The sequence below is a fragment of the Seriola aureovittata genome, chromosome 17 (assembly GCF_021018895.1).
Source record: "Seriola aureovittata isolate HTS-2021-v1 ecotype China chromosome 17, ASM2101889v1, whole genome shotgun sequence".
Classification (NCBI taxonomy): Eukaryota; Metazoa; Chordata; class Actinopteri; order Carangiformes; family Carangidae; genus Seriola; species Seriola aureovittata.
In genome coordinates, this window is record NC_079380.1 from 22021448 (window position 1) to 22031987 (window position 10540).

General features: G+C 44.7%; 2 protein-coding genes and 1 long non-coding RNA gene across 6 annotated transcripts; all 3 read left to right on the forward strand.

Moving 5' to 3' along the window:
• The first annotated feature begins 159 nt into the window (after window positions 1-159).
• LOC130185073 (uncharacterized) lies at window positions 160-1857 on the forward strand. 2 transcript variants are annotated; one of them, XR_008830096.1, is made up of 4 exons: window positions 160-423; window positions 546-638; window positions 1514-1582; window positions 1728-1857. It is a non-coding gene; the product is annotated as an uncharacterized LOC130185073 (long non-coding RNA). The 2 variants fall into 2 exon arrangements; XR_008830095.1 differs by having other exon boundaries at window positions 160-638.
• A 95-nt stretch (window positions 1858-1952) lies between these two features.
• On the forward strand, window positions 1953-7361 carry pik3r6b (phosphoinositide-3-kinase, regulatory subunit 6b). Its single transcript, XM_056401291.1, has 14 exons — window positions 1953-2019; window positions 2130-2313; window positions 2727-2880; window positions 2983-3075; window positions 3195-3519; window positions 3748-3844; window positions 3962-4066; window positions 4240-4353; window positions 5347-5452; window positions 5557-5630; window positions 5721-5811; window positions 5919-5971; window positions 6123-6223; window positions 6306-7361. The coding sequence occupies exons 1-14, from the start codon at window positions 1973-1975 to the stop codon at window positions 6448-6450; spliced, it is 1689 nt and encodes a 562-aa protein (XP_056257266.1). The 5' UTR covers window positions 1953-1972; the 3' UTR covers window positions 6451-7361.
• Window positions 7362-7493: 132 nt separating this feature from the next.
• Window positions 7494-10470, forward strand: mfsd6l (major facilitator superfamily domain containing 6-like). 3 transcript variants are annotated; one of them, XM_056401287.1, is made up of 2 exons: window positions 7494-7682; window positions 8503-10470. In XM_056401287.1, exon 2 carries the CDS (start codon window positions 8533-8535, stop codon window positions 10321-10323), a length of 1791 nt encoding a protein of 596 aa, XP_056257262.1. In that variant the 5' UTR covers window positions 7494-7682; window positions 8503-8532; the 3' UTR covers window positions 10324-10470. The 3 variants fall into 3 exon arrangements, with proteins under 3 accessions (XP_056257262.1, XP_056257263.1, XP_056257264.1); XM_056401288.1 differs by having other exon boundaries at window positions 8512-10470; XM_056401289.1 differs by having other exon boundaries at window positions 8515-10470.
• Window positions 10471-10540: the final 70 nt, after the last annotated feature.

Consider the following 10540-nt stretch of genomic DNA (forward strand, 5'->3'; position numbering starts at 1 on the left):
ACAGGTGGCAGCAGTGGAGCATCTCCAAAGGGAAACTCTTGTCATGTTTCTTTTCACACTGTTAAAAAAAATAGAACTACAATGGTGAGTTCAAAGTAACTTTATTCTGTATAGTGCATTTATAGTTAGTTCAATTTTCCAGACCTTTGTGGGAAATGATTCATGGTAGTTTACTTTCACACCTCATGGCAGACAGGAATGCGTAATTTTTTTCTTGCACGGTGATGTATAAGATAAAGCCTTTATTATCTGTGTTAAACTCCTGCAGATGGTGTTGGCTAATCATTCACAGGAAGTCTGATCCATTCCAGATGTGCCAGCTGTCGGTTGCAGAAAAGACTTTTTATTCATTTGAGTGATGAAATGAACAAAGGAAAGAAAGATATTATCTTAAGATATCAGAGAAGATGGTTGATCTCACAGGTAGGTGCTTTTACTTCCTGATCGGCTGCTGGGAATGACTGCAGCACACAAACCGGTTCTGCTGGTTGAAGCTCGGACTACAAGAATGTAAACCTGACAGTGACACTGATCTTCATCCACAGATGATGCGGCTCTCTCGGCTCTGGAGTCCAGCCTGCACAAAGAAGTCAAGGCTCTTCTCAAAGGGATGAGCAGCCGAGGTGCATCCCAGAAAGGTAGCTACACCCGAGGCAACATCAGGCACAAATAAGTTTCACTATAAGCAATAATGTCGTTAAAAATGTTTTAAAAAGCCAAAATAATGCAGAAAAGAAAGATTGATATCCCTCTCATGTCTATACAGTACATATAAGGCTAGCCAGTTAGCTTAGCTTAGCTTAGCTTAGCATGCAGACTGGAAATGGGGGAACAGTTAACTTGGCCTGGTAGTTTGTATAAGACCAGATATAACATGTTTATTAGTGACATTTACCCATTATCTTCAGACTGAGCCAGGTTAGCGGTTTCCGTCTTTATGCTAAGCTAAGCTAACGAGCAGCTAGTAGCAGTAGCTTCAAATTACAGACATGAGAATGGTGTCAATAAAATATTACAGAATAAATTATAAAGAAAGATCTTTTGATTCAGCACAAAGTGAAACTAATTATCTTTTACGTTTCCTTTCTTTTGTGGCGTTTATAGTGACGTGGATCTCTCTACATTATCAAGATCATTTCATTTCATTAATTAAAATGATAAAATTGTTTTTTTATTTGTAGAATAAAACTAAATTATTAACACTGGACTACATGGCCCTAAGATTAATTAAAGTCTCTTTTTAAGGTGGAATCTGGAGAAGAAGGTGGAGGCCGATCCGTCCTGCAGCGTGTCACTGGTCACAGTGCTGGTCACAGAGCTGGAGAAGAAGCTAAAGAGGGTTAGCAAGATTTGTCCCTCAACTCTGATCTCAGATTTCAAAATAAAAGTCTTCAAAATGCTGTGTAGATTTGCAAAAGCTTGTGTGCTTCTCTCTTTGCATTTTTTTATTCTTTATATTTGCAAGAGCTAATTAAAGCTGATTATGTAGCTTTTTGTGTATGGATTGATATAGATCCATAAAACAAGATCCCACATGCATATCATCCCAATACTGCACACTCTCTACTATACCGTTATTCAGGTAAGACACACCTGTTCAGAAACTCTGTAACAGCAGCGAGTCATTTTACAGTTGTGAAGAGTGTAAAGATTAATGAGTTGAATATGTATTATTGGTATTATTTCCTGTCTTATTGATTTGCTATTCCAATATTTGAACCTTCCAGTCAGGTTCCATGATTCCTATCAGCGTTTACCAGAGAGTGTACGAGTGTTTGATGAAGCTGCTCATGTTACCACAGCCTCACTCTGCTGTGGCCCTCAGCACTCTGCGGAGCATCAAGATGGAAATGACCATACCAGGTATAAAGCATCGATTAACACATTTTCATCCATCACCACTATTGCTGTAAATACGTTGTAAAAAATAAAAAACCTCCTGTCAACAGGCTCTTTATACCAGAGGAGAGTCATGGCAGAGCAGAACTTGAACACTAAGCATTTCACCTTGCAGGAAAAGTGAGTAACAACTTTCAGCTTGTATTGTGTAAATGAAGTTCAACATTAAATAAACTATTTTATTACAACCATATTGTGTCCTGCTCCTCTGTTTTCTGGTTTTCCTGCAGGGTGTTCGTGCTTGCGGATCCAGCTGTGTTTTCTGCTCCACTGGAAGCAGCAGTGAGAGCGCACTTGGAGGTATGCAGCTTGTTCAGGGACGCACCAACCACGGAGAAACATCTGATGATACGTGTGCTGCGGGCGGGGCTGGGGACGGCGTGTCAAACCTGCAGACTGGCTCAGGCTCTGGAGGTAAGAAAGTTAAGGAAGTCGCTTGGACAAAGTGAGAGAAAAAGTTCACCACTTTTGTAGCTGACTGAAATATCTCAAAAACTATCGGACAAAGTTCCATTAAATTTAATACAGTATATTCCTGGTTCTTGCTGTAATTGTTTTGGTAATCCGCTGACTTTTATCACTTTATTATCCTGAGAAATATCTCAACATTTACCTCCAGAGGATGAATCCTATTAATTTGGTGATTCCCTGACTTCTCACCTATTGCCACTATGAGGTTCACATTTGTCGTTTTGCATCCTTCATGTCGTGTCGTATTAGCAATGTTATCATGCACACACGATAAACTACGATGGCATACATGGTAAACCCCAGTTTAACAGGATTTTTATTTCATCACAGCTGGTGTCTCTTGTGTTATTTTTCAGGCTTTAGGAGACGAATTGGTGGAGAAATATTTTGAGAAAGTAGTGCTCGCTGTGGAGCAGGGTGTAAAGCAGGGCACAGCCTACGCAGCCTGTGCAGCCTATAGGAACCGACTGCAACACATACACGGAGACCTCTTGACCGCTGCTAAAGAAGGTGTGTGTTCTCCACGCTGCTGTTCAAACACACGTTACTACGAGCAGAGATATGGATTCTTAGACAGGATTGTAGCTTTATATCTTTCCACTGTTTCCTCAGAAATATCTGAGACAGATTGCGGCCCTGTGAGCAGCGCGGCGACGTCCTCTCCAGAGATCAAATTCCTCTTGTGGAAAGACGACGAGGATCTATGTGAGTTACAGACACAAAAAACTGCCACTACTTCATGTTTCTGTTACAAGATCCAGGAGTAAATAAATTATAGTCAATGCTGCTGCAGAAATGCACCTTAAATTTTATCTTTCCTGAAGGGAATCTGCTGACAAACTTCACCCTGAGGTCCTGCTCCTACTCCAGCGTTGATGAGCAAGAGGAAGACAAAAGTGGGATAGAGAGATATCTAAAGGAGAGTGACTGTGATGACACAGAGCGGCCTCCAGTCACAGATCCTGCGCCAGCAGTCATGCGGAGAAATGCCTTCAAGAACACAAAGACCGAGATACTGAGTCTCATGATGGAGAAGATCAAAGTGTCTCCAGTTCTTAAGGAAGACCGGCGGTGTCACACAGCACGGGTGGTGGTAATGGGGGACGACCGTGTGCTGGGAAGGCTTAGCAGGGCTCATCGCTCTATACGGTGAGCAGCTGGTTTTCCATGAACGCCAGCTTCCAAATACAGCTGTGGCAAAGTGTGGTGTTTGGTCCTCAGGCATGTTTCTGTGTTTCCACTGTGTGTGTGTGTGTGTGTATGTGTGTGTGTGTGTGTGTGTGTGTGTGTGTGTGTGTGTGTGTGTGTGTGTGCGCCTGTGAATGAGAGCGGTGCTCCTGCTTCTCTGTAACGATTTCTACATATTTCCCCAAAAAGAAAGAGAGAGTCAAAACATCTCAAGCTGAGCAGGAAACTGAACCTACAGCTGTACTACATTCCAGTCACGGATGTGGAGCCTTCGCCCCGCTCACCTGTGAGTTTCTCAAAGCAGCACAGACTGACTGGTATGAATTTAGAAGACTCTGTATGATAGTAATAATAATATTAATAATAATCTGTTTTGTGTTCCTAATTGTACGGCCTGTGTCAGGATGGGGGTAGATTGTCTCTCGCCTCTTTATTGGGGAGAGTGGATCCATGGTACAACTGCAACATCAACAGTCTGGGAGCGACCATCTCCAAGCTGGCTGGAAAGGTAACCATCCATGTGTGTGCTAAAGTATATGTGCTAAAAATATGCTAATAACACAAAGTACAGCTGAGGTCGACCGGTGTCCATAGTGCTAGCATGACTGCTTCACGCACGGGGCAGCAGAAGTCGTGCTCCTCTGACCCCGTCTTCCCTCTGTGATGTCTGTCTACAAGCAGCAGCGCCATGACCACAGCCAGCCATCGGGGGAAAGCCTCTTCCTCCTGGACACCCTGTGCTACTACCTCCGCTGTGGGACGCAGCCCGTTAACCTACCGCTCTATTCTGTTAAGGTACAGGGCAGCTGTCGTGTGTGCTGACATTAAAATTTACCTGGATGCAAATGTCACAGGGCAAGGTTTGTTTTCATATGTCAACAGAAGAACCATATAATTACAGTAACAGGAGCACTGCATATTTATTGTTGAATACATTTACTGTGGTATTGCTACTCTTACTTAAAGCTGCACTAATCCGTAATTCTTTAAATTAAAAATGGATAAAATAACCTGACCAGCGATGAGGCCGCTCATTACAACAATAAAAAAACAGATAATTTTATAACCTGGTGAGCACTGAACAGTGTACAGAAAAAGTTAGCAGCTAGCTGGTAAAAAAAGCTGAACATCTAGCAGGTAAAGAGCCAGATATTTTGACTTTAAAGCAGTTTTTTGTAAGTTTTCTCTGCCGCTGAACGTGGTTTCATGTCGGGAGCTGGAAGTGATTGTCATTGCGTTTACAAGACAAGAGGTTATAATAGGCCTACACTGTCTTTGGGGCAGATTGGAGGCTACAGCGAGTCGCTATAGCTAGCTTGTTAGCGTGCTAACTTCAGCAGAAGAAAAGACGTGATAGAGACAACAGTTAACATTTGTGTTGCTTTCCACCTCTGGAGACAGATGTTGGTGAGTAGAGGAATGAAGTTTGATGCTGAACTCACAACGTTTCTTCTAGATTGGTTAGTAAACATCTGTAAATGCTAATGCTAGCTATGTAGCAATAGCAAAACTTCCAAATGGCTCCTTTAATTGAGAAAAGGAGCATAAAGATTGGAACAACATGACTCAAAATGAATGCTAATGTACTACATGTATGTAAATTATGTTTTAAGCTTGTATTGCTGCCCCCTAGTGGCCAAACAAAATGAGTTAGTGCAGCTTTAAGTAAAGAACTTTCTGATTGGAGCACAGTGAACAGCGCAGTGTTGGGTCTGGTAGATGCTGTCAGTGATTTATTGCTGTTGCACATGTACTTCCTGTTTTGACTAAACACAATGTGGTGTTTAGTTGACCCGCTCCACCTGTGATGAGACTTCTGCGGTGGAGGAAGTGTTTGTGTCCCATCTGGAGGCAGACATCCCAGAGTTCAGACACCTTAAAGAAGGGTTTACAAGTATGTTCCTCCTGTGTGTGTGTGTGTGTGTGTGTGTGTGTGTGTGTGTGTGTGTGTGTGTGTTCACTGTATAGTTACATAAAGTGAGGTGTTGTCTTTGACAGAGGAACGGTCTGAACAAAGAAAGAAGGCAACAGTGGAAATGTTTGGGGCAGTCATCACTGTCAGTTACACAAAGGTACTTAAAAGTCCTTTTTATTAATAGACGTATTGTAATATTTCCATATGTGGTGTTAAGGTTAAGAGCAGACTATATATTTTTTAACAGACATCTTTAAGCAAGCGAGAAGTTGTAAAGGGAGAAGCACCCATGACCTGTGGCGTGGTGATTACATCAGAGCCGGCAGCTGGAACAACAGGTCGACCTTTTTCACATTGATTTGTGTTTCTGTTTAGTCGACAGCTTGATGTCAACACAAGAAGAATCCTTAAGAAAATATGAATAATTGCTTTTCACTTTGCCCAGGTGAAAATTTCCTCACTGTCAGTTTTGACAGCGTGAACCCAGGACACAACACAGTAAGAGGTTATTTACTTCTACTCAGGAAGACAGGCTAATTAGATTATTTAATTATTAGTATTTGAAGTAATATTTATAGTAGTTGTAGTACTGTAGCTGAAACCTTTAATGCAAACTGTTAAGCTTTCTAAAGCTTTTCTGTTTTCATAGAAAATCCAAACCCAAAACATCACCATCGGGACAATGGAGCATCGAACGCTCTCTGTGTGTCTGGACAAAGACCCTCGCAGGACGTACACTGATGTGCAAAGGTAATTTATGACCCCCACTAAATTTCTATTTCACCTCAAGCCAGCTGAAACTGTCTGACAGTGTAGTGTCATTGCTTTACAGAATAGAAATTTGTCCGTGCTTGGACCCGGGCTGCAACATCCGCTCCAGGTTCAGTGTCAGTAAAGAGCGAGAGCTGACACTGAGCAAGTACCTGGACAAAGTCCTGTCACTGCCAATCAACACCTTCACTGGTGTGGCCGTCTGAGGGGCGGGAACTGTCTTTCTCATGTGTGCAGATAACGCACACTGCTCTACATGATATCATATCAGCACTTCATTGTGTCTTACACGGTGTTCAGTGTCAGAATATCTTTGTATTGTATTGTATTGTATTTAACCTTTGGAATGCTCTTATTTTGGTAAAAATTTAATATGGGTTCAAAATGCCATTTTCTGTGTAACTTGATTCCAGCTACTAAATAATGTAAAAGTATGAATTAACAATCGGTGGAGAAAGAAGTACCGAGATACCACAATTTAAAAATACAAGTAGAATCCTGCACAAGTACACACAGTTTACCAGGTGGGTGCACTTAAAGTTACCAAAGTAAATGTTCTCACTCCACAGAAAGGCCTCTGTTAGGATGTTATATTATTGGGTCCTCATGCAAAAGTTAATTATCTTGTACGGCAAGATGGAAAATAAAACATGTTTGGGACTTTGGGAGCTTCCCTGTTAATTTTCAGGACAGGTTACACATTCTTGTTAGTACGTGCCGTTTACATGACCTCACGTGAACCCCAGCAGAGCTTTGCACATCTGCAGCCACTTAACTGTGAGGAACTGTGTTGGTCTTTCATGTGCAACAAAGCATCATTTTTAATCACATCAAAGAAACATAAACTGCAAGAAGTACATTCAATTGTACTGTATTTTATAACTGTTGATCTTTATCTGATCCGTTAAGTGGTAAATAATCACAAACATTCATAGTGACTTGATCCTTAACAGTGAGCAACAGGAATTCATTAATACATGAAATCAGAAACACTGCACTTACATGTTCAGTTTATTTTAATGGCAAATTTACTGAATTTTCTTCTTTTCTCTTGAGGAGACAAATGTAAACATCCGAACCCTGTGACATGAATTCATGAATTAAACTTAGATTTGAACATTTTGTAAGAAAGGCTCTTTTTTTTTATTCAGATAGTTAAACTTCATGAACTTTGTTTTAGTTTCTGAGTCTTCCGGGGAGGATTTCTACCTGCTAGGAGCATCCACACCGTTGGGGGGCGCTGTAGTCATGGAAACCGCGCCAGGTGTAAACCTATTGTACGGATAGGAACAGTGGAAAGCGACTTCCAGACCGCGGCAGGTGTTTCTCTGCTGTAAACCGCGAGGAGAACAGACAGTGGATGTAACTCTGAGAGCAGAGGAGGGAAAATGATCCGGAGGACAGTTTAAGGAAGTGTGTGCGGGCAGAAGTGAAAAAGGTAAGTGTTCAAAGTTTTATTTTTATCTTACAAAAGTTGACGTGACGTGGACTAGTGCTCCGCATCTTGATAACGTAACGTGCCGGGACAGGTGCGTCCAACCTGACAGGTGTTATTTCCCTTCTTTGGTTCCTTTTCTTTATTTAATTAGTTACAAAAAAAACAAAAACCTGAGCGAGCTGCACGAGACTTCTTATTCCGCGGGTTTTTAAAGTTACAACAGTTGTAGGCCTGCACTTACTTTCCGTGTTAGTACCAAGATATTTATCTTATCTGATCTAAGTTGCTACAAACACACAAGGTTTGATTCTGTTGGAGTAAAGGTTAAATACATGAGAAGTTCTGCGTTGAACTTTTTCTTTTGACAGAATCCAGCTGAAAACAGGATGCAGAGTGAGTCAAACAGAAAACACTGACCTGGATCCCTGAGACCACAACGCCTCCTTTTATTCCACTTGATCTTCTTCTCATCACCATAACAACTGTATTCTGTTTGTGCATAAACATCCTACCAATGACTTCAATTAAAGATCAATGTAAACATTTAAAACAGACTGATTTATCCGTTTTTATAACGTGATTATGATATTGATATTTGGAATAATTGGTCACCACCATCATCTCTTTGGGCTCTGGGAAGAATCACAGCCTTGCAACTGCAAACTAATATAGATATTGATTCCAGACGAGCAGCACCGGAGGACATCAGCGGTGATCATTCATTCTCATCTCTCTGTCATGCTAACTCTATTCTTTCCTCCCTCCCTCTCTCTCTCTCTCTCTCTCTCTCTCTCTCTCTCTCTCTCTCCCTCCATGTGAGACCTGTCAGCAGAGACTGAGGAGGACAATCATGAAGAGGAACAAGCAGATTGACATCAAGCGCGCCGTCGCTCTGGCCGCCACCTTCAACTTCCTGTGCTCCTGCACCAGAGCCTGCCTGCTCCCCTTCCTCACCCTGTACTTCAGACAGCTGGGCCTGACGCCGGCCATGACGGGCATCATCATGGGCGCCAAGCACCTGATATCGCTGGTATGGAGCCCCGTGGCAAGCCTGCTCTCCAAGCACTACAACAAGAGGCGAGCGGTGATAAATGGCTCTCTCGTGTGTTCGGCGGCGGTCGCTCTGGTTCTGCTGCTTATCCCACCTACAGATGTGCACACACAGAGCAGCAGCTGTAACGTGACGAATCAGAGCAGCGGTCTCGGTGATGACCTGCTCATGAGCAGCGTTCAGCCTGAAACATTTTCCACTACAGCTCATCCAAAACACTTCGTTTCCCAGCCCGGCGTCACAGTTCCTGCAAAGACACTCGCTGATCCTGAATCTGCAACGACGAGTGAAGCATCACTTTATCTACACCCTCGGCCGTCGCAGGAGAATGTTTCCATCGTGGTCAACGACAGCGTGCGAGAGCCAACGGTCAGCGGCACAGCTGTGTATCCTGCCATCGGCTCCTCTGCAGCTGCACTGAGGAATAAGAGGTCAGACCTCAAATCTGAAGAACTGCAAGGAGGAGAGACGCCAGAGCAGCGGAGCCGGTTTGACTTTCTGGGCAGCCTGAAGGCCATGGACGCTCAGCACCAGCTCTTCTTCTTGATACTCATCACGGTCTCTGTGTGGGAGTTTGTGTCGGCCCCTCTGGAGTGGACGGCGGACGACGGATTGTATGAATATCTAGATTTTGCGGATGCGTCAGACCGCTACGGCAGCACCGGGCTGTGGCGTTTGCTGGGGGCAGCGTGTGGGGTTGCTGGAGCAGGGTTGCTGGTCAGCCAGTTGAGCTGTCTCATAGCCGCTCAGACCGTCAGGAGCGCGGTGCACTTCTACTGTTACGCTGGTTTGACAGCTCTGGCCCTGCCCGCCGCCTCCTGCCTCCCGCTCTACCTGAACAGAAAGCGAGACCGGGCCAACGGGCTCCTGAAGGCCGCGCAGCTGGTGCGCGGCTCGCCTCGCGCTCTGCTCTGCGCCTCCACCACCCTGCTGGTCGGGGTGGCGGGCTCGGCCGTGGAGAACTTCCTCCTGTGGCAGATGGCGGATCATGGGAGCAACGAGCTGCACATGGGGTTGTCTGTGGCCCTCGCTCTGCTCTCGCAGGCCGCCTTCCCTCTGCTGGCTCCCCGGGTGTCCAGACTCCTCAGCCCAGGCCGGCTGCTCGCACTGGGGGCTGCGAGTCTCGGCCTGCAGTGCCTCTATTACTCCTTCCTCTGGGGACCGTGGGCTGTTCTGCCCGCTCAGGTGTTGAGTTGTCTCAGCGGTGGAGCCCTCTGGTGGGCCGTGAAGGTCCAGTGTGAGGAAGTGGCCACGCCGGGGGCTGAGCGGAGCGTGGGCAGGGTCTACAGTGCGCTGTCTCTACACACGGGGAGCGGGCTGGGGAGCTTCGCCGGAGGGTTTGTGGTGCAGACGTACGGGCTGGCGTGGCTGTTCAGAGGCGTGGCGGCGGGTCTGATAGTGTGGTGTGTGTGTCTGCTTCTGCTCCAGTGGAGGGCCCCTCGCCAGCGCAGGATCAACTACTCTCGCCTTTTGGCGGCCGATGCAAGTGAAGCCAGTGACTCTGAGTCTGAGCAGGAGAGAGACTGGCTCGATAAAGCCATGGACGACGACGGAAGCAACAACAACTATGGGAGGAGGATAAACCACTGAATCCCACACTGAGAGTTGAGACTAATACCTTCTTATGAAAATATGAATCAGCAGCTTCACACTGTTCTTCATAGACTCATCATAAGTGGCTTGAACACGATCATTGATTTCCTTCCCTGTCAGGTTTAATTAAAATCAAAGTGCTGACTTTAAACTCTCATTACTGCATTTTTTTTTTTTTTTCATAAGAATTAAATTGTGGTATCGCATCAGTCTC

What these genes read in the sequence shown, in the direction of transcription:
- pik3r6b (XM_056401291.1), top strand. Translation starts at nt 1,973, where the DNA reads ATGGCAGAGCAGAACTTGAACACTAAGCATTTCACCTTGCAGGAAAA. An exon ending in CATTTCACCTTGCAGGAAAA is followed by an intron (nt 2,020 to 2,129) that starts GTGAGTAACAAC and finishes GTTTTCCTGCAG; the next exon opens with GGTGTTCGTGCTTGCGGATC. An exon ending in TGAACCCAGGACACAACACA is followed by an intron (nt 5,972 to 6,122) that starts GTAAGAGGTTAT and finishes CTGTTTTCATAG; the next exon opens with AAAATCCAAACCCAAAACAT.
- mfsd6l (XM_056401287.1), top strand. Translation starts at nt 8,533, where the DNA reads ATGAAGAGGAACAAGCAGATTGACATCAAGCGCGCCGTCGCTCTGGCC.